General features: G+C 38.6%; 1 protein-coding gene across 1 annotated transcript in view; it reads left to right on the top strand.

Annotated features, from left to right (window-relative positions):
* Positions 1-24,219, top strand: part of LOC309647473 (uncharacterized protein) — a 112,487-nt gene that overhangs the window by 52,027 nt on the left and 36,241 nt on the right. Inside the window, exon 2 of the mRNA XM_082434907.1 lies at positions 246-375. Coding sequence (XP_082291033.1) covers positions 246-375 — 130 coding nt within the window. The remainder of the gene's footprint in view (positions 1-245; positions 376-24,219) is intronic.

Raw genomic sequence — 24,219 nt, 5'->3', positions numbered from 1 at the left:
ACAGAGTGATACATTTGTGGATTTTGTCAGAATGAGAATTTGTGCTCAAGATTTCATTAACCAAACCATTTTTGTAGATCTGTTATTATCACAGCAGAGTTTGGAAGGGCTTGAAGTTGCCCAGAAGTTTACCTATTCAATTCAACAAATAAATAGGCACCTATGATGTGCTAGGCTGGATAGCAGATGCTGGCGGGTATAGAAATGTATTCTAGTCTCTTATTTCTCTCATTTTCTCTTTATAGCTGGACCTCAACTTATTAAAAAATATAAAAAGCCCACACCCTTCAGGGAGAGGATTCCTGGGACTTTGGAATTCAACACCTTTGTCCTGACTTCACCCCTACCAGTTGTGCAACCAGAGCCTTGGCCTTTGTAAGTAAGCATGGTCTTCATGCATGTAGGACAGGTTGTAACAAGAGTTGTAGTGATGTATACAAGGTACATGAACGGGCACATGGTGACTTCTCTTATTTTCAAGCAGTAGGCAAGGCTGGACCCAGAATTCACTTCCAAGATGGAAGGAACTCAAATTCTCTGTTCATCTTGAAGAGCTAAAGAATTCGTTCCTTTTTTTTTTTTTTTTTTAATTGAGGTATAATTGTTTTCCAATGTTAATTTCTGCTGTACAATGAAGTGAATCAGCCACACATATAAACGTATCCCCTCCCTCTTGGGCCTCCCTCCCACCCTCCCCCCCATCCCACCCATCTAGGTCACCACAGGGCACCGAGCTGAGCTCCCCGCACTACACAGCAGGTTCCCACTAGCCATCTGTTTTACACATGGTCGTGTATATATGTCCATCCCAATCTCCCAGTCCATCCCACCCCTGCTTCCCCCACAACCGTGTCCACACGTCCGTTTTCTACGTCTGCATCTCTATTCCTGATCTGCAAATAGGTTCATCTGTACCATTTTTCTAGATTCCACATATATGCGTTAATATGTTGTTTTTCTCTTTCTGACTTACTTTACTCTGTATGACAGACTCTAGGTCTATCCATGTCTCTACAAACAGTATGGAGTTTCCCTAAAGAACTAAAAATAGAACTACCATATGACCCGCAATCCCACTACTGGGCATATACCCTGAGAAAACCATAATTCAAAATGAGTCATGTACCACAATGTTCACTGCAGCACTATTTACAGTAGCCAGGTCATGGAAACAACCTAAACGCCCATCGATGGATGAATGGATAAAGAAGATGTGGCACATATATACAATGGAATATTACTAAGCCATAAAAAGGAAGTCATTCCTTTTTAAAGATATAGTTGACACTCTGAGGAGAACTGAATGCTGACTAAAATAAACCAGAATAGTAGTTATCATAAAAATTCTGATAAAATTACTTGGTATTCTTATACTTAAGAGCACGCCTGTCCTAGGCAGAACTGAGAAATTACTTTGGTTTGTTTTCTTCACATTCACATCTCATTCAGGTTTCTTTCACAACTCACACCCTAACTTCCCAGAAGCTTCTTTCTCTACCCTAACACTGTTAAGTAGCCTATTATAGTGGGAAGCAAAGTCTCTCTGAGGTGTTGGCTGATACTGGTTAAAGCCCTGTCAGCTTACCAGCTGCTCTACATTTTAATAGGGGGTCTCTAGAACACACAGGACTTTTCAAACCCGGGGAATCATGCTACCTGGTGAGGCAGACTGTCTTTTCTATAGCTACTCTCTCAGAAAGCTCATCCATCTTTATGACATTAACTTCCATTTCTATCCTTATGATTCTTAAAACTATGGGTCAAGCCTGCCTCTCCCTCCCAAATTCTGATTATGCAACTTCTTAATGGACATTTCAATTGATTCAACAGATATTCATGAGGTGCCTCTTATGTGTCAGGTCAAGATCAATACCTGAAATGTATTTCAACTAGAATACCTTCTCTCTTGTGTCAGTTGAGAGATCTCTTTATTCTGTTCTCCAGCATTTTGTACTATGCTTTGTCACCAAGTCCTACCAATTCTTCCTTGAAAGAATTGCCATCACCTTGTACTCAGAAGTTACACTAGCTGGCTGTTCCAGAAACAAGAATCTTACAGCCACAGTGTGTTACAGTTAGCACCTGCATACAGATCTCCTTCACTTTACAGTAGTGGCTCTGAGCTTGGCCACTTTACAGCCTGTGACCTTGCACAACTCATTAACTTTAATCTTGGTTTGATCATCTGCAAAATCAATAAAACCTGCTCTGACTCCCTCACAGGATTATTATAATGATCAGTTGAAATAGTGCTTAGAAAATAATTTTATACGCCATATTTATTTATATTACACTGATGTGAATATAAAGTCTTGTTGTTTTCTATCTTGTCTTGAGTCAGACAGACTTGAGTTCAAATCTTGAATCCTCCACTTATTACTCATGTGATCATTAGGTAAGTGACCTAACCTCTCAGAACCTCCATCTTTTCATTTACAAAATGGAGATGCCACCCTCCCTGCAGCTTGGTAGAAGAATTAAATAGAGGAACACCTGGGAGTGCACCAAGGACCCAGTGCCAACTTGTGTGCCACAATGCTTATTTTTCTTTCTGTTCTCATTGGTTTTGTTCTTTGTACAGGTCTTTCTTAATCCAACCTATATAATTTAATTCTATTTTTGGAGCAACCTTGTATCAGCTAGCCAGATTGGTCAGTGAATTAATTTTCCGTGGCTGCCATAACACATTACCACACACTTAGTAGCTTAGAACAATGCAGATTTATTTTCTTACAGTTCTGGAGGTCAGAAGTCTGTGAAGTCAGTCTCACTAAGCTAAAGTCAGATTGTTCCTTCTGGAGGCTTTGTGGAGTGATCCACTGCTTTGCCTTTTCAGCTTCCACAGGCTGCCTGTGTTCCTTGGCCCTTCCTTATGTCACTCCCAACTCATGCTTCTGTCGTCCCATCTACTACTTACTCTGAAATCCTGCCCTCCTTTTCCAAGGACCCTTGTGATGACATCATTGGGCCCATCTGTATAAACCAGGATACTCTCCCCATCTCAGGATCCTTAACTTATACACATCTGCACATCTGCAAAGTCTCTTTTGCCATTCATGGTCACATTCACAGATTCTGGGAGTTACAAAATGGACATCTTTGTTGGGGGAGGGGGTGTCATTATTCAGCATACCATAGTCATTTCCCAACAAAACACAGGTTTACTATGACCATTGTTACCTTTCTCTCTTTACCTATTTAATTACTCCTTCCTCAAAACGTCCCTTTTTCCCTTTGTCCAAATTCTACTTATTCTCTCTGAAGTGTACAGTTAAATCAATAGATCAGTAGATCTCCATCTATTAAAGTTGGGTTCTGTACCATATAGATCAATGCTTAGTTATGTGCTAATGTTTACTATTTCTTGCCAGATTTAGGCTTCTCTCAGGCAGGGACACTAAACGTCCTTATACATTGTTTTTAAAACCACACAGCACTCCTTCATTCATATATTCATTCATCAAGGGGTTATCAAGCATCTACTAATCTGCCAAAAGCCAGGCCTTGCATTCTATGCAGGAAATACAAAGTTGAACACAGAACAGTCCCTATCTTTTGAGAACTCATTGAGTGATGGGGGTGTGGTAGAGACAGTAAAGCTCACCGTGTATTTTCCCAAAGTTCCCAGTCACCTTACAGGTCATGAAATGTGGGCAGTAGTGATACGTGTCACTTCTGGATTGTGGTCACTTGTGGGTCTTTGGTGTTGTCTGTGCCACTGGGTACAGCTACAGGATGGTGGACTTCCATCCTGAGTTCCTGAGAGACTGTATAGCAGAGCTTCCTGAAAATTCACGTGGGACATGAAACATGTGGGAGATGCAAGATTTTGCTGTGTTGAACCACTGAGATTTGGGGGTTATTTGTTATTATCACATGCAGCCTGGCCCATTCTAATTAATACAGAAAAAGGCACACATGATCCTCTTTGGTGTAGTGTGACAGTGCGGCTAAGAGTTGGAAGTGGAAAATTCTGTGGAGGAAGCACAGAGGGAACATTCGAGGTGGCTCTTAAAGGGGGACAGGAAAGCCTGAGATGGATAAGGTGTGAGAACAAGCATTTCCCCACAAAAGCAAAGAGTACACATGAAGGCTTGGAAGCCTGAGAGAGAGTCCAGTCAACAGAGAAGGGACACAATTTCTGAGGGAGTGAGAGGGAGACCAAAGGTCAGGGCTGGTGCGTGGAGAGAATTGTATAGCATTCTAACGCATTTTATTTTCATTTTGTAATCTAGATGTTCTCGAAAAGCTTTTTAACAATTGTGTTCATTTATTTCTGCTTAACATAGTACTACAAGTACATTATATAAAGTTGGAAAGACATAGAAAAACAAATAAAAAAAATTATAATCAACGTTCATACTGTCACACTGGGCAAGAACTATTAATGCTGCTTTTGTTTTTCCTTCCTTCAAATATGTGTGTATATATATATATATATATATATATGTGTGTGTGTATATGTATGTATACATACACATACAAATACACACACACACACACATCTATATATACATATTTGACTTTTTTCCCTAAAAACTGGGACCATGTTTTATAGGCATTATTTTGTTTGTTTTTTCACCTTTCCAACTAAAATTCTTCAAAAAAAAAAAAATCTCAGTTTGGGCTGATAAAATTTCAGTGACTAAAAGATATACCATAATTTATTTAGCTATTTGGCATATAGGAAAAAATCCATTGTTACAGAAACTATCCTTTTAAGTAGACACATAAAAATTGGTTTTATTGAGGAACAATTTATATTGAATAAGATTTACCTATTTTAAGTGCAAATTTGAGGAGTTTTGACAACTGTATGCAGTTGTGTAACCACCAGCACAATCAGGATATAGAACATTTTTATCACCACCAAAAAGTGCCCTTGTGCCTCTCTGCACCACTATTTGCTGTGTCTTTCCATGGTACCTTAATACTCAAAGCATTTCTTTTCTAATCTGTAGTCACATGGGCCTCTTGCACCCCATTGTATCTCAAGTGCTCTGAGGAGTGAATGCCTGGCACAGTGAAGTGCTCAATATGGCACCCAATTTAATTTTGTGAGTGCCATGTAAACTACATGCTTTTAAATTTTTATACATCTTTTACAAGTGAGGAACCTACATTTACACCTCATCATCACCCGAAGTCTGTACTTTAACATAGGGTTAATTCTTGGTGTTGCATATTATTTGGAGACTACGTACTTTTTAATTTGGTGAAACTCTGCCAAGCCATTTATGTTAATGCAGGAACAGATAACTATAAAAACACTATTTCATTTACATAGATCTTTCTTCCTTTTCTTTTTTCTGTTTCTAAATTCACTGATAACTGTCTTCCCCTTAACATATCTTTGTTTTCCCTTTTGCAACTTCTTGCATTGAATACTTAACTCACTAACTTTTCATTTTTAAAAACAAAACCATTTAAAATTATACATTTATTTTTGTTATTAACTTCTAGTTTCATTTTGTATTGAAGTGAAAGAATATGTTTTTCATATTTTCTTTTTTGAGGGGATTAAAGAGGCAGTTTATTGATAGTTTCACGATGGCCTTATATAAAATTAATGTTTGAAAATATTCAAACAATACTTGAAAAGGAGATGAATTCTAAATATTCATAAGATACCATTTTCCATATAAATATCTTTCCTTTCATTAATAGAATCAAATATTGTTAACATTCTTACATTAAATTAAATATTAATTTAAATTCTTATTTTGTTATTTAATACTCTACCCATTTTACGTCTTTAACTGAAGCTAAAAATACATAGAGAAAAGTGTATAAATAGTAAGTAAACATTTCAGTAATATCACAAATAAAACACAGCAATGTAACCTCTAGCTAGGTCAAGAAATTTCTCCCCACGTCTTTTCTATCTACGTGATTTGTCAGACCCTGAGAGACGTATGTACTTACTGTTCCTAAACCATTGTTCAACATGGACATGCTCAAGTCCCTCCCAAGAGCTACTAATCTCAGTCTCAGTGGTACATCACAGCACCTGGGAAATTCTGGGGCAGAATTTGCGAACAGATGTTTTTCTCCCTGAATTTTAACTGTTTTGATTTATCTCCATATTCAAACTTTCACCAAATGATGCATATTTTCTAAAAGCCGTGTTTCTTCAAATAATTCATGCTACTGCAGCCCTAGTTTGAGAGCTTATTATTTCTCGCCTGTAGCAGAATGCAAATTCCTCACACCATCTCCAAAGTTATCTTCCAAAAAAGAGTTAAATCCAATTAGTCCCCTCTTGAATATTTAATGCCAACCAGTGCCTATAGAATAAAGTTTAAGTTTCTCAAAATGGCATCCAAAACATGTCATTATTGGGCCCATTCTGATTCCACAAATTTCTCCTCTCAACCCTTTGCTTACTCATCATTCCTCAAGTACAACTTCCTCAAATTCCTCAAAATGGTACCCCAGGCCTATCAGTATTTGGGCCCATGCTCCTTCTACTCATCTCTCTTCTCACCCCTTATAAACCACGTAATGAAACTTGTTCTTCCTCAACAGCAACTTAACATGTTAGTCATTCCACCTGGAATGCCCTTTCCCTCCCTTCCTTTCTTATCTCAATTCTGCTCATTCTAAGAAACTCCCCACCCAACACCAGCTTTCCCATTCCCCAGTGATAATTAGAATTACACTTTCATCTAAGTTTTCACCATCAGATTTTAACAAGTTTTCAACACGACATCTGCCTCTTCTTGTAACTGAGGCCACTAATTGTTACTTGCAATCCAACTCCACTCATATTTCTAAGACTTACCTTAACCTTGTTGAGGAAGAATTTCAGAGGGTCTGGGTTACAAGGTCATCCTTGTTGTCATCCAATATTACTTTTTGACCCAGTATCGGAAACTAGGTTTTGGCCTCCTTCTGGGAACCATAATTTCCATTTATGGAAATTAGATTCCAATCCTGTTACTAATATTCCTGGTACATCTCTCCACCTGCAGGATCACTCCTTGCTATTGCCAAACTCACTCCTACCTAAAAAGGTCCTGGCGGCATCCCCAAATCTCACCACACAGGCTGGGTCTCTTGTTCTGAGACACCTCCCTCTTGCTGATGACTGCCCTCCTAGTTCTCCAGGCGTTGGCTTTGGGAAGATCGGAATCTTCAGCTGTGACCAGCTGTTGCTAGTCCTGCAGCCACACTCTGGATTGCCACATTGATTTAAAGTAATATCTTCCCAGAGCTCACATTTAGCATTGTGAGGTATTTTATACACCACACATATTTTTGTATCTTAGGGAAAATGCAATTAATGTGACGCTAGATAACATTTTTTTGAAAGCTTTATTTTGCTCAAAAGGGTCAAAGTTGTGAGCTATCTATTTAACTATGGCTATTGAATGCCTTGGTTCATAATGTCACAGTGTTTTTACAAAATATTTCTGTTTTTATTTCTCTTGTTAAGAGGGAAAGTTGAGTACCTAAAGAATTTACAAGAAAAAAGTATTTAATGTTTAATGGCCTTGAAATAAGTTTTTTTTTCCCCCTAAAACATTGTTAATCATAGACACACTTTCAGCTTTATATTCTTTTCAAACAAATCTATATTTTAGGTTTATCCTGTATGGGACTCTCTGTGCTTCCTGGACTTGATTGACTATTTCCTTTCCCATGTTAGGGAAATTTTCGACTATAATCTCTTCAAATATTTTCTCAAACCCTTTCTTTTTCTCTTCTTCTTCTGGGACCCCTATAATTCGAATGTTGGTGCGTTTAACGTTGTCCCAGAGGTCTCTGAGACTGTCCTCAAATCTTTTCATTCTTTTTTCTTTATTCTGCTCTGCAGTAGTTATTTCCACTATTTTATCTTCCAGGTCACATATCTGTTCGTCTGCCTCAGTTATTCTGCTATTGATTCCTTCTAGAGAATTTTTGATTTCATTTATTGTGTTGTTCCTCATTGTTTGTTTGCTCTTTAGTTCTTTTAGGTCCTTGTTAAACATTTCTTGTATTTTCTCCATTCTGTTTCCAAGATTTGGATCATCTTTACTATCATTACTCTGAATTCTTTTTCAGGTAGCTTGCTTATTTCTTCTTTATTTATTTGATCTTGTGGGTTTTTATCTTGTTCCTTTGTCTGCAACATATTTCTCTGTCTTTTCATTTTGTCTAACTTACTGTGTTTGAGGTCTCCTTTCCGCAGGCTGCAGGGTTGTAGTTCCTCTTGCTTCTGGTGTCTGCCCCCAGTGGGAGAGGTTAGTCCAGTGGCTTGTGTAGGCTTCCTGGTGGGTGGGACTGGTGCCTGCGTTCTGGTGAGTGGAGCTGGATCTTGTCCTTCTGATGGGCAGGGCTGCATCAAGTGGTGTGTTTTGGGGTGTCTGTGGGCTTAGTACGACTTTAGGCAGCCTGTCTGTGGATGGGCAAGCTTGTGTTCCTGTCTTGCTTGTTGTTTAGTGTGGGGCGTTCAGCACTGGAGCCTGCAGGCAGTTGGGTGGAGCCAGGTCTTGGGCATATACCCAGAAAAAAAACATAATTCAAAAAGACACATGCACCCTAATGTTCACTGCAGCACTATTTACAATAGCCAGGACATGGAAGCAACCTAAATGTCCATCAACAGAGGAATGGATAAAGAAGATGTGGTACATATATACAATGGAATATTACTTAGCCATAAAAAGGAATGAAATTGGGTCATTTGTAGAGACATGGATGGACCTAGAGACTATCATACAGAGTGAAGTAAGTCAGAAAGAGAAAAACAAATATCGTATATTAATGCATATATGTGGAATCTGAAAAAATTGGTATAGACGATCTTATTTACAAAGCAGAAATAGAGACACAAACGTAGAGAACAAATGTATGGATACCAAGGGGAAAGGGTGGGGTAGGATGAATTGGGAGATTGGGATTAACATATATACACTATTGATACTATGCATAAAATAGATAACTAATGAGAACCTACTGTATAGCACAGGGAACTCTACTCAGTGCTCTGTGGTGACCTAAATGAGAAGGAAATCCAAAAAAGAGGGGATATATGTATACGTATAGTTGATTCACTTTGCTGTACAGTATAAACTGACATAATATTGTAAAGCAACTATACTTCTATAAAAAAATCTGTATTTTAATGTATAGTAAAGTTTTTAAAATACATCAAGGTTTGTATTCTTCCTTAAGCAGAATCCTTGAAAGGGCACGTGATGGGTTACAGATTTTGTTTTTAAAAATCTGACTGTGGGGCTTCCCTGGTGGCTCAGTGGTTAAGAATCTGCCTGCCAACGCACGGGACATGGGTTCGAGCCCTGGTCTGGGAAGATCCCACATGTCGCGGAGCGACTGAGCCCGTGAGCCACAACTACTGAGCCCGTGCATCTGGAGCCTGTGCTCCGCAACGGGAGAGGCCACAACAGTGAGAGGCCTGCGCACCGTGATGAAGAGTGGCCCCCGCTCACCGCAACTGGAGAGAGCCCTCGCACAGAAACGAAGACCCAACACAGCCAAAAGTAAATAAATAAGTAAATTTATTTAAAAAAAAAATCTGACTGTGTTAAATAAAATAGAAAAATAAATTAAAGATGAAAATTTAATATAAGTTTAAAATTATATGACCATTATCCAGATACAACAACTGCAAACAGAGAAAAGATGCAAGTTTCTCTTTTCTTTTTTAATGCAATAGACGCAAAGTTCTTGACAATAAAATGAACCTAAATACATGCTATGTAATAATCAACTCCCCCTCTCTGCTCTGGCTCATCCCCAGTCACTGCCTGGATGAAGCATCCCTCTTCTCAAACCTCCCATTAGAGGAGTAAGAAACACGTTATGTATGGTAAGCAAAAAATAAAGTTCTTTTTCTCTCCTATTGCTTCATCCTCTCAGTAACCCAGGGGTTGTAGCCAGCCCAGTGTTCACCAGAATAGATGACCAAGGAAGCCATCACGGTCATCTGAGGGGTGCCCCTTCCCTAAAATAGCTTTCCCACTGCCTGCCACGCGCCAGAGTTCTGCCACTGGAGATTAATTTGGGGGGTGGGTAAGGCTCTCTGTTTCCAAGAGTGAGCTATAATAATTATATTTAAACATTTTTATCTTTCAGAGTATAAGACCTTCAGGTCCTAAAATATAAGACAGAGGGACTTTAAGTTGGCTAGGAGATAGAGCTGAAACGTAAAGGAAAAGAAGACCTAGATAATACAAATGAACTTATCTGTAAAACAGAAACAAATTTACAGTCATAGAAAACAAACGTATGGTTACCAAAGGGGAAAGAGCGGGAGAGGGATAAACTAGGAGTTTGGGATTAGCAGATACAAACTACCATATATAAAATAAGCAACAAAGACCTACTGTATAGCACAGGGAACTATATTCAATATCTTGTAATAAACTATAATGGAAAAGAATATGAAAATGAATATGTATATGATGAATATATATATAATGAAATATATAATGAACATATATCTATAAAAGTGAATCACTTTGCTGTACACCAGAAACTAACAACAACATTGTAAATCAACTATGCTTCAATTTAAAAAAAAAAGAAGAAGACCTAGCCCATTGAGAAGGGCTACAGAGAGAACATGTAGATAGTGGGGGACTCAAAAGGACAAGTGTCTCTTTCCTTCTTTTCTTTCCCTTCTTGCTCTCTTTAGTCTGGTTTGAGTGGGTGGCCCGTAGAACCACCCGATCACACCAGCACGTTCAGGCTTTTCTCAGCCAGGTAGTAGCAAGTGAAATTCTATCCTTGTAACTCTTTAGTCTTATTCTCTGTCTTTAAAGCAAAAATCCAGAGAACAAAGAAACTCAATCTTTTTATTTATGTTTTATACCTTGATATTTAAAATTACACTAATAGAAAAGAAGCCAGAATCCATAATTATTTGGAAAAAAGCATGAGGAAAGGAGAGAGATCTTTATTGAGCTTATGTCAAAATATAACTTGCTTTGAAATTTCTAAAGATGAAAAATTACAGTGCATTGCATATAACTTTATATCATTATAATAGCTGATTCTTTTCATAATATGCTTTCTAAACATTTCTTTTTAAAACACTTTTGCTTTAAAGTAATGTTCTTTCAGAACTCATATTGATTATTACTATATATTTTACAGAACCTAGTATACTTTTCTGTCTCAGAAAAACATAATTGAACATAATGGAAATTGAACACTAAGTGAAAGTTGTGGGAAAGCCTTATTTTGTCCTGAAAGATTGAAGCTGTGAGGTATTTGAGGGTGGGATGCATTTAATACCATAGTTAGTGCCATATGTACATGATTCTGAGCACTTTACATTTATGATCAGTACAATGACGGATAAGGCAGGCACTATTACTGTCCCCATTTTACATGGAGGGAAACAGACGGTTGAATTATTCCAGAGCCACAGAGCTGGGGTTTGAACTCAGGTAGTCCAGAGTCAAGATCAGGAGCAGTACTTTAGGTCACCTCTTTGGGACAACCTTGTGACTATGGAGAAAGGAATATTCGAGGATGAATCTTATTTTGTAATGAGCTTCCTCTGGTGGGAAATGTATTTTTCTATTCAACTCTACAGGGAAAGGAAAAAAGCAAAAAAAAAAAACAAAAAAAGCACTGGAGTCTATCATTATATTCTCTTGATATACATGTTCATTTGTCACATTGCCCTGATGTTTCCCTAGTCATTATAGGGAAACAGTGGTCCAAGCTTAGCTCCTTCAGCCCAGCCCTGTGCTGTGGTTGTGTCTGGACCTGGTGAGGGGAGGTTGCATGACAGACTGGAGAACTTCCTGAGAAAGGACTTCTCACAGGCAGACAAGATACCCAGTTAAAAAAAAAAAAAAAAGCCTTAGCTCTCGGCAAAGAGGGACAATTACAAATACAGCATGAGATTTGGCTTCATCCATTTATCTCCTAACCCAGATGCTCATGGAGTCATGTCCGCATCCTGCGAGGGCTGTGGGGCTGTTTCAGTAGGAACTTTGTGAGACTTTGTGCTCCTGAGGGCACGAGGAGCGCTGCTTTGATTCTTCTACCTTTCTGAGAAAGGGGTTCTCTCTCCGCAGGGTGCAGAACCCTATGTGACATGCTGATGAGTCCGGCAGCACACACCGTGCGCACCTCCAGAGGAGCACATTGGTGGTGCTGCACCGGGATGATGGCGGGTTGCCCGATCAGAGTTGAAGCAAGAACCCACCTCTTGCTTCAAACTATATTTCACCTTATCAAAATATACATGCTCTTGGCTCCAGGCCATGGGGACAGGGACATCACTGGATACTATGGTGGTTAGAAATGGTGGCTTTGGAATGAGAAAATGTAAGTTGAAATCCTGGATTTGCCACTTTCCACTTCTGTGCCCTTAGATAAATCACTTAACCACTCTAAGCCTCAGTATTCTCATCTATAAAATGGGGATAATGACAGTTTCTACTTTGCACAATGGTTGATTTAAGTCAGGGATTGGCCAAGAGGCAGAACTGAGGATAGTATGTAAATAACTGCATACCATTTAAAATGTAACTATTTAAAAATTTAAAGGCTATTTTTATGTATGGCTTGTGCGCCATACATAGACAGGCAATGGACCGGATTTGGCCTCTGGACTGTAGTTTGCTAACCCCTTTATTAAATGAATGAGCTACCTTGATGCCTGGCACATAATGAGTAGTAGCTCATATGACTACCATTATTACTTAAGGCTCTTGCACTCAAGTAAAGCAAATCTTGAAAGCGAACCCAGAGGCTGGTTAAATTATGTACTTACCAATGACAGAGAATTTTTATTTTCTTAGCAATAGAACCTCCCCCTATTCCCTCAAACCTATGCAGGGATTTTCTTCCTTCCTCCCGCCCTTCCTCCCGCCCTTCCTCCCGCCCTTCCTTCCTTCCTTCCTCTTCTCTCTCTCTCTCTCTCTCTCTTTCTTTTTCTTTTTTGAATGAAGACTTTCATAAAAGTTCTGACACAGAAACTCCCAAGAGGCAGTCTTTGGAAACAATAGATGACATGTTTTTTAAGGTGGAAAGGAACAGCTAACTTCTGATTTTCTTTCCTTTCCTTTTTTTTTTTACTTGTTGGGGTTTCCAAACTGAGAGTGAAAGCTGAATTGTTCAGTACAACAAAAGAAATGATAAGGATTGTGTGTCTGTTGGCAGATGGGTATAGAGTTAAGGAGACGGAGAGATACTTGGATTGGAAAGGGGCCTTGAGGAAAGAACAAATGTGGTTTAAATAAATATTTTAAAGTATTACACAGAAAACTTTTTCCCTATTTTCCCCAAAACTTGCATTATTTGCTCATGTTTTGTTAAGCTGGATCTCTTTTAGGGTGAGAAAATAGGGAATGTGAGAAGGGTCTCACTATGGACACAGGGCAAAGCCACAGTCAACCATGGAGTCTGGTCACCTGAGTTTCATGCAGTTTAGCTCATTGATTGAGAACACAGTTTAGGGGTCAGAACTGGTTCCAACCTAAAACTCCAGTTTTTTTTTGGTTTTTTTGGTTTTTTTAATTAGCAGTACAAGTTGGGAAAGCTACTTGACTTCTATCAGTGTTAATAGCTTTATTTGTAAAATAAGTAACACTCACTGTTTTCCTAATGAAATAATGTCTGTAAAACATTTAGAACAGAATCTGCTAAGGAATGCATGCCCTTGAAGGGCTAATAATTATTGTACATCTTAACAGTGTACACTGGGAGACATTGCTGGTGGGAATTGCAGGTAATCAGGCCAAGCAGCTCCTCTGCGAGCAAAGGCTATGGACTCTACAGGAGGACGTCAGAGGCAAGAAGACCACAATGGCATAAAGTATCAGTGATGAACGTTTCTGAAATTCTTCTGTAAAAGTCACCCAAAAGCAAATGAGGGGAAGCCTGTAGTCCTGGGCTCTGGTGGAGCAGCTCCAAACAAACCCCAGACATGGGATATCAGATAAGAAGAGGTTCCATGTTTAGACTTGTTGGGTCACCCCAGAAGTACCAGTGATGGCTGACAGCACTTGCCTATTGAATCTTTTGGATTAGATAATTCTCTGTGATGGGGGCATCCTATGCATTGAAGAGAATTTAGCAGCATCCCTGGTTTCTACCGGAGAGAAGCTAGTAGCACCTCCTCCAGGTGGGAAAACTAAATATGTCTTATTAGCTGGTAGCCTAACGTCCCCTGGGGAACAAAAGCATCCCTGGTTGAGGAACACCGATCTATGTGGACAGTTTCATTCTCCTCTAAGGACTTTCAGAAATAACTATACTGGGTGGACTTTATGGAAAACTAAAGGCCCTTCAGGAGCAGGTGGGGGAAAAGCTGGTGAAACACAAGTTACACATACAGGATACAAAAGCTGAAGGATATGCGCACAAGAGTAAACTGTATAGGGCTTTTTCAGGATGTGTGATTTCTTTTCTCAGTCTCAGCATAGAACTGAACATCCTGAAGTATAAACTGTTAAGTGTTAGCTTCTGAATCCCACAAGTCTAGAGACCTTCTAATGCCATCCTTGGCCCTCAGGGTCTTTAGATTTGCTGTTCCTTTGCTTAAAAACCTCCTCCCTGAGGACCAGCGCCTCCACAGCCACCTTTTTTTTTGCTCTACCATTGTATCCTGTGATGGTTCATTTTATGTGTCAACCTGACTGGGTCATGGCGTGCCCAAATATTTGGTCAAATACTATTCTAGGTGTGTCTGGGAGGGTGTTTGTGGGTAAGATTAACATCTGAGTTTGTCGATTGAGTAAAGCAGACTGCTTTCCCTACTGTGGGTGGGCCTCATCCAATCAGTCGAAGGTCTGAATCGAACCAAAACACTGGCCCTCTTTCAAGTAAGAGGCCACTCCTCCTGCCTGATTGGTTGAGATGGACCCTCAGTCTTTTCCTACTTTTAGACTCAAACAGAAATATCAGTTCTTGTTGGGCCTAGAGCATGCTAGCTTTCTAACTGGAACGGCTTTCCTGGTTCTCAGGCCCTCAGACATGGACGGGAACTACACTATTGGCTCTTGGGTCTCCAGCTGTCCAACTTCAGATCTTGGAACTCTTCAGCCTCTACAATCACATGAGTCAGCTCCTTATAATAAATCTCTCTATATACATGAAGATGTATATATGTATAATGTCCTGTTTCTCTGTAGAATCCTAATATACAACCGCCGCTCCCCATTCCTTGACCAACTCCTCTGCATCTTTCCTATCTCAGCCTAGATATAATCTCTGAGTATCCTTCCCTGAACCTTTAGATTGACTAGATGCTACTTCTTTGGACTCTAGCCTGCTTAGTGGTCTATTGCATCCTTTAAAGTTTCCTCAAGGAAGAAAGCATATCTTCCTCCCTCATGTAACCCCATGGCCTAGTGTGGTGTCTTACACAGAGCTGGCAATCACAAGGAATTTGTTGAATAAATGCTTAATTGGGGCTTCCCTGGTGGCGCAGTGGTTGAGAATCTGCCTGTCAATGCAGGGGACACGGGTTCGAGCCCTGGTCTGGGAAGATCCCACAGGCCGCGTGGCAACTGGGCCCGTGAGCCACAACTGCTGAGCCTTCGTGTCTGGAACCTGTGCTCCACAACAAGACAGGCCGCGACGGGAGTGTTTGGAGCCTGTGCTCCACAACAAGACAGGACGCGACGGAGAGAGGCCCGCGCACCGCGATGAAGAGTGGCCCCCACTCGCCGCAACTAGAGAAAGCCCTCGCACAGAAATGAAGACCCAACACAGCCAAAAATAAATAAATAAAATAAAATAAATTTATTTAAAATAAATAAATAAATAAATAAATAAATAAATAAATAAATAAATAAATGCTTAATTGCTTAGTAGGAAGTAAGCATGGCTTGAATAAACATATTTTTATGTTGTTTAAAAATCTCTCTATATTTCAGCTACTACTTAGGAACAAGTACCATTTTATTAATAAAGCACCGTAGAAGTCATTGCTATTTCTTGAAACCAAAAAAAAAAAAAAAAGTGATATCAGATTTAGAAGCAACCTGGTGAGTGGGAAAGGATCCACTAATGAGGCTAAAACCTACTATAAAATGTGAAAGTTGAAGAGCCCTTACCTCACTTTGGGTAGAATAGTGTTCTCTTCTGCATTTTTTAAAGATTGTACCTGGAAACTATTTTCCCCATTTTATGCCCTGTTATTTATTGTCCTGCTCAGTGGATTTTTGCATTAGAGGTCTATGCATGCCTGGTTTGCCCTGAGGGAAAGGATGATACAGAACTCTCATATGTCTCTGTTACTATGTATTACTTGGAAAATGTCAAGGCAAATGCCATGTAAATAAATAAAATGCTCCAGACGCTTTAGCTCTCACTGCTAAGCAGTGGGGGAAAGAGCAAATGTTTAAGTTTTAAGAGATAGACTTAATGAAATGCTGCCATTTTCCATAGCGTGGGAGAAGAAGCATATTCTCCTCAAGCATGTGTAATTTGGCATTGAGGATTAATAAAATATTATTGAGTCTGGCTTTGTTTTCTGTTTGTTGTTATTTGGTTTTATCACAGCCTGGCAGTCTCAATTCTGTTGAATTTAGTGTATATATTCAGCTATCAAGTAACAAAATTAATCTATTGAAAGGATTTTTATCTTATTAGGAGAGGCTAGGCAAAGCTGTTTTATTTTCCATTACTCTGGGGACTCATTTTTGGTTAATCTCTTTCTGATTTCCCCAATCATGTGGAGAATCAGTAAAATCCAGTGAGATTCACCTTCCTCTAAACTCCACATGAGGGAACTCAGTTACTTTCAGACAGGGTGAATCTCCTCCCATGTACTCTCTTTAGGGTAGGGTATGGGGAGCTTCAATCTATTTATATCTTCTGGGCAGCTGAGGGCTGCCATGTAAACACAAGAACACATACCAACACAAAGAACATAGTGTAATTATTTGGAGAAAATTACAGAGTGCACTTTTTCCTCCCAGAAGGGTTGAGAATTGAGTGTGCTGGTGAAATGAACATCTTTGACAATAGAGACTCACCACACTGTCCCTAAAGCTACCCGTAGACTGTCATAGTACTTGCTGTACATGGATGACAATCTTCACACAATTAATATCCTAGACCTTGGAAGACACCGTTCTAGTCACATACTATGTGATAGCTACTCACCAAAGATCGCCTCTAACGAACCATGCCTCCCAATATTCAAGATCTTGTACTGCCCTCTTCACATTGAAGCTGGGCTGATCCTGTGACTTGCTTTCCCAATAGAATGGGGTAGAAGTGACAATGAGTTTGCATTTCCGAAAGCCTGAGCAGTCACGTAACAGGTCATATTGTTCTGAAGGAGAGACCTCGTGAAGATACTATATAGGAAGGATATACGAAAAGAAGGCACTCTGAGTCTGTATGGAAATAGAGATAGAGACCAAAAAAGATAGAGAGTGAGAGGGAGAGAGAGAGACAGAGAGAGAGGAAGAAATCCAGCTGCCCCAGTATCCCACCTAAGCCTAGCTATCCCTGCCAAGGTGCCAGGCACATGAATGAAGCCATTGTGGACATTCCATCTTTGAAACTGAATATGCAGCCACTATTTGACAGAAGTTGCCTGAGGAGCTACAAGCAAGACCAGCAGAAGAACTCATTTGACCAAAGTTACCAAGTAACTTAGAAAAAATGCTGGGATTAGAACTCACATCTCTGGATTTCAGTTAAGACGTCTGTTCATTTTACTATGCTGAGTTACTTTAAATACATGAACACTTAAAACATCTCTGTGACCTAGGAATTTCACTTTTGAGAACGTATCATTAGGAAATAAAGAAAAAACATTGTGTCTAAAGATGTTCATCACGTATTATTTATAATAACAATTGGAAACAAAGTGTAAGTCAAAATATAGAGGCACAGTTAAGAAATTTGTCTACACTTAAATAACATGTGGCTATTAGAAGTGATGCCTTTGAATAGCATGAAAAACACATGATATAATGTTAAGTGAAAAAAATGGAGCACGACGAAAGCAGGACACAAAATGCTTTATGTAAGATCCTTAAAATTAGTACTTTTTTTCCCAAAGACTAGACAGAGAAAGCATATTGAAAAGATATCACCAAAAAATTAACCATAATCAATAGGAAGTAGTAAGACTAAAGGATACATTTTCAGCCATTTTTCCTGTATTATTTCCATATTTTCATAAATATATTGGAAAAAATAAATGTGTAGAGTAAAACTCTACTGATTTTAATTTAATGTCTTTTATTTAAAAGACACTTTTGGGGTTTCTATGCCCTTTGAACAATACTTGTCATTTTACAGTCCTTTGCTGGCAGAGGAGAGAAGGAATATAGTGTGTGATTTATTGCTTCTCCTATGGGTTCTTAATATGATCCTGATGTCAGCTTAACTTAATTTGTGTTTTTCTTATAAAAGAATGGAACAAAATAAAATTCCATTCTAGTTATTTATATTCTTTGCTTTTTTCCCTCAATTCTACATAATCAGATTGTAAACAGTATTGCAAATACAAAATGTATGTCGTTCGCTACATGAGAAAATTAAAATATTCAGTGATTACTTTAACTTGGTATTCCTCTTCCTATTTTCCATATCCAGTTTCTAAACTTAGAATGGATTAGTTCAAAAAAGAAAACTACCTGTCTCCTTAGAGAAGTTACTGCTGTTGAAAGTTGTTACTAGCCTCTTATTCATTAACTAATTTACAGGTGAGTTGTTCACTCAAATGCCTACACAACAAACCTACTCTCAAATTATTTATTTTTATCACTAAAATTTTATAGTTGCTATGATATATTGGAGAATAAAATATCAAAATTAAAGCTATTTTTATTTGTTAGCAACTATTTTAACATGTGAAATCTGATTAACACTTAAAAATCTAATTTGGATGTTCTAAATCAACTTTTAAATATGGATTCTCAAGTCCCCATCTTTATTGCTGTTGCTTACACTTTTAATTTCCCCAGTGCCTGGCTGTAACCCAGAACAGGTTTAAATACAGTTCAAATATCTGAAAAGGCTGATAATTTGAATCATAATACTACGGTGGAATAAGTAGAACAGGGAAGAAATACCTCTTAGGCAGGAAAGATAGGTCCGGGCCCAAGGACAGTCTCCTGCATATGCATTAGGCAGAAGGCAAAGCCACCTCCTTGTTTTGCACTTAATGAGGTCATGAGGCATGGAGGAATGGCATCTAAAACAGAAACTTTGTAGCATCTGAGGAAGGGCATGTGAAACAGAAACTTTGTAGCATCTGAGCAAGAAACTCTTGAACGTGAAAACTATGGAGCATGCGCTTTGAGGTAGGAGATAGGCTTTGGGTTGACCTGCTGCAACCTGTTTCACGCGGACTTGGAGATAAACTACTGTTGGACTATGAGCTCTGATTGGGTGAAAGACAAAGCACCGCCCTCCTCACCCCGCCCCGCAGCTCCGTGATTTTTGTGGTCAAGGAGATTTCCCAGCCCAACATATGCACAGAGGGGGTCTCGCGTTATCCTCTAGTAACCTTGGCCGCATTGTAATATCCTTGTAATATAATTAGCATTGCCACTTTGACCTCCTCCCTCACACACCCCGCTGTGGTTTTCACTTAGGTGTTCATGGGAAAGATCAAAAAAGGAGCTTGGTGGAAGCCCAGATAAGGAATTGCAGATGACACGATTATAGGGGAAGGAAAAGGGGAGTCACCCTCATCTAAACCCCAGAAGATTAACCCCGTATTAACAACCTAACTGCCCCTATTACACACTCTTCACTCACAAGAATGCCCACACTCTTTTTCTCCAAGTGTGTAACTCCTGCTTCTGGCCAAAATAAACTGCTTCTTTGTGTGCTTTCCCACACTTACTGTGCTTCTGATAAATTCTGTGCCTGCTTTGCAATCTCGGTCTCTTTGTGGAATTCTTCCTTCAAAGAAGACAAGGACTGAGGTCCTTCTCGCTACCGAAAACACCTCCACTCATCTCCAGTGAAACAAAATTCATTGAATTTATGTATTTTATTAACTTTCTGTGTCACCAAAACTGGCAGGTGTGCTTTTCTCCCTGACTTTTAGGATCATAGCTATCATGGATGATTGAAGTTGCTGGATACTTTCTCCTTTAGATAAATAAGGAAAAACACATAGTTTGGAAAAAATGAACAAGTCTATATAAGCCAGCATAATTATCTATAGTAGCTTATTTTATTTTATTTATTTATTTTTTTAACCTGGAGGTGTTTATTCTTTTTTTTTAACATCTTTATTGGAGTATAATTGCTTTACAATGGTGTGTTAGTTTCTGCTGTATAACAAAGTGAATCAGCTATACGTATACATATATCCCCATATCCCCTCCCTCTTGCGTCTCCCTCCCACCCTCCCTATCCCATCCCTCTAGGTGGTCACAAAGCACGGAGCTTTTAAAGGTTACAGGCACTATTCTCAAGGTTACTGACTAGTGAGAGAAAGATATGTAAATACATTGCCCCCCCAAAAGTTATTACAATATTATGATAATCTGTGATAACTACTGTATTCAGATATGTTCAAATTAGTGGTTACATGTGTAAAAAATTAATAACAGGGCTTCCCTGGTGGCGCAGTGGTTGAGAGTCTGCCTGCTAATGCAGAGGACATGGGTTCGAGCCCTGGTCTGGGAGGATCCCGCGTGCCGCGGAGCGGCTGGGCCCGTGAGCCACAACTACTGAGCGTGCGCGTCTGGAGCCTGTGCTCCGCCACAAGAGAGGCCGCGATGATGAGAGGTCCGCGCACCGCGATGAGGAGTGGCCCCCACTTGCCGCAACTGCAGAAAGCCCTCGCACAGAAACGAAGACCCAACACAGCCATAAATAATAAATAAATAAATAAATAAATAAATAAATAAATTAAAATTAAAAAAAAAAATTAATAACAAAAACCTCAATTAAATAGAGTTGGGAAACCAGAAGCTCTCATGCCCTGCTACGATAGCAGAGCCCAACAGGAAGAAGAAAGACTCCCCTTCTTTACTGGCAAGGACTCACCCAATGAAAAGCCCTGGAATCATTGTTTACGATGGCTCTCCCAACTTTATTTTCCTCTGTAAAAGCATTCTCCTTCCCTTGCTGTGCAGGGAAAAAAGCATGTGACCGCCAAGGTTGCAGATTCTGAATTGCAATTCCTTGCTGAATAAGGAATAAACCCATTTTTACTGGAGAAATAACTGGCATTCTATTTGTTTTAGGTCAACACAGGGATACAAAATATGTCAGCATATGTCATTAAAGCATTCAAGAATAGAAAAAAAAAATCTCTTTGTTATAGAACACATAAACACATTTTGAGTTTGAAACGAATGCAAACACTATAATCTGCTTCATCAGTTGTTAATCTTATTTCTAAATATAATCTAATCTTTCAGAATAAGTTTGTTTCCATTAGTAACTTATAATGCATGAGATTTCATCTTTAGATGACTTCAAGTTTGAGCTGTAGCCTGAAAAATTATATGATGAGGAAATTAAATATACTTTATTTTAGATAATTTATACCTTAGATTTATTCTGTGTAGTCTACCTTGAGTCTGCATACTACTACATATATAATAACAGTTATTTATCAAAGAAGATATCTGCTAGAAGTTGTAGATTAGACATGATACTCAGACAATTTCTGGTGCCTGTCCAGTTCTTATTTCCTCCAGAACTGTCATCCACATAGGGGTGTGCCCCTGAAGACAGATTTTAAAAATATGTGACTCTATCCCTCACTACAGATGACTGGATTATAGGGAAACACGTGCTCAGCTGGGCCAATTATACTCTCTCTCCCCTGATTTTGGAGTTGGAACACAGCAATTTGGGCCAACTGTGCGTGCCAGACATTGAAGGACATGCAAACTTAGTGTTCTGGGGCCGAAGCTAAGGCAGCCATAGGGCAATTACTTTGGGACAACATGAACTGAGAGATAAGCAGAAAGAACTGATCTTCAGCACGAAGCAGGATAACTAGAGACAATGGGAAAAAGATAGCTAGATTTTCAATTCTGGAGAACTGCTCTGTCTCAGAGGTTACACTGAGTCTTTATAGTATTTTCCACTCTTTTTCTTAACTTACTATGCGAATCTCTGTTTCTTGCCACCAAAAAATCTTTGCCTAAGTCAACAGCCTTTTTCTAATTTATAGTAATGTGTAAGTGCCAGTTTTGCCAGTGGTATTCCGTAGGAGACACTAAGCTCTTTGGTTGTATGCTTTGAAGGACAGGGCCCTTATCTTACCAATTCTTCATAGGTCATAGCACAGTGCATAATATAGAGTAAGTGCTCCCCCAAGCTGTGCTTAATTAAATGAACAAGGGGGGCCTAAATGAAAATTTGGTATATCTGCACCACCCATTTTGTGATTTGCCCAATTATTCTTGATACCAGTGGATTGTTTTCATATTTTTTTACTTGTTTCTTTACATTTGTAGACTGTACAATTGACTTGTGCCAGCCTAGCTCTAAAGTGTTTATGTCATTAAATCACACATGAGGGGGAGCCTGTGTTCTCATTTAACTTTCAATCCAGACATTTATAAGGGTTCTGAAAAACAAAGAACCCTCTAGGCTACTGTAATGTTCATGGCCTTTTCCTACCTTGCAAGTTTTCATAGATACCTTATTTGGAGTTTGTTATAGGTCAGATGAACTGAATGGATGAGATTTTCTTTCTCTCAGAGTAAGAGGCCATTATCTTCCATAGAGGATTCAGTCAGTAACAACCAGAATGCCCCCTCCCCTTTCCTTTTTAGTTGAATAAATCACGGTCATGACAGTTCATCCATTTTTACTTTGATCCTGATCTTCATTGAATCATACTGTACTGTTTTCCATAAATAGTGATTTTTCTGCACCTAGGGGTGGAAATAGTGGCCATAGGGAAGGGGAGGGAAGTAGACAAGGTCAAGGCAAGAGGGGATAGTATTGAATTTTACTTCTTGAAATATAAAGAATTGCTGGAGAAGAGCAATGGAGATTAATGGAGGGACACTTTGCAATTAAGAAATCAATTTTTTTTCACTTTTTCTCTGCTCTCAAACAGTTATTGTAATCATCTATCTTTATCCATTGATATGTTTGCTAAGCAGGCATTAACGTTGATATATCAATGTTAGACAAGATGAAAGTTGTCTGCTAACTTGTGTTTAATGAGTTCTGAGTCATTTTTTTTCATGAAAACCACAAAATCAAAGACAAAATTCTGGAGCTGGAAGAGCTTCAGGAATTACATCATAATTATTCATTTTGTCATGAATATTAATATTTGTTTCAATTCCATCTTATTCAAACATTTCATTTCATTTTGTACATGAGAAATACAAGGCTTCATGATGAAATAACATTAACTGAAAGTTAGTGGCTAAACCCAGATCTTCTGACTCAATGCCTTCCCCGGTACATGACAATAACATTTCCTCAGATTTTTTGATGTTTATTGGTGATGACTAGTATACATATTTCTATGTTTACCTGAGTGTATAACATTAAATATCCTTCAGTCTTGGAATTTGTTCCTCTAGGGATGAATTCATTGCTCTGAAATCAATCTATAAATTAATTCTGCTAGTTGGCATATTCATACATAATGGGTATTTACTCTGGTTTCTAGAAGAAGAAATCTGGTTGAAAAATAATTTTGTGAAAGTTGAATCATGTATGATTAGAGAATTTTGCATGTACTCTTCCTTTCCTGCTTTCTGTCATTATAAGTGAGTTTTCTTGGTTAAAGAAAAATAAGTGAGAATAAATATTTAGAAAAAAGTCTGACCTAACTTAAACTTCAAAGTTTATTTATTTCAAAGATATGAATTTGACATTCATTCTAGGCAAAATCTTGACTGGATATTTAAAGGACTATGAAAATTTAAGGAATAACTACTAGGATATCACATGAATTTCCTAAGACATTTGGAAGAAGTCACATCCAACTAAACTCATGTCCCTCTTTCACGGGCTTACCTTATTGAATAGTCAAGAGTATATAACAGGCAGATGACAAACACTTAGAGGCATTTGCAAAGCATTTGATAAGTTTTCTTATGAGATTTTAGTGAAAGAGATTGGAAAATATGGACTAGATTTAAAACAATTAAATAGATTTGAAAAGAGTTGAATAATTTTATTCAAAATTGTTCAAGTAATAATAATCTTGTAGCTATCATTTACTGAGCACTTACTATGTGCCAGGCATTGTACTAAATATATCTGTTATCTCATTTAATATTTAATGTGATATTTAATGTAACCTACGAGAGATATATTCTGATTTTACAG

The sequence above is a fragment of the Balaenoptera physalus genome, assembly GCF_965194825.1.
Source record: "Balaenoptera physalus genome assembly, chromosome: 18".
In the NCBI taxonomy this organism is placed as follows: domain Eukaryota; kingdom Metazoa; phylum Chordata; class Mammalia; order Artiodactyla; family Balaenopteridae; genus Balaenoptera; species Balaenoptera physalus.
This window is presented reverse-complemented; position numbering and strand designations above follow the sequence as displayed.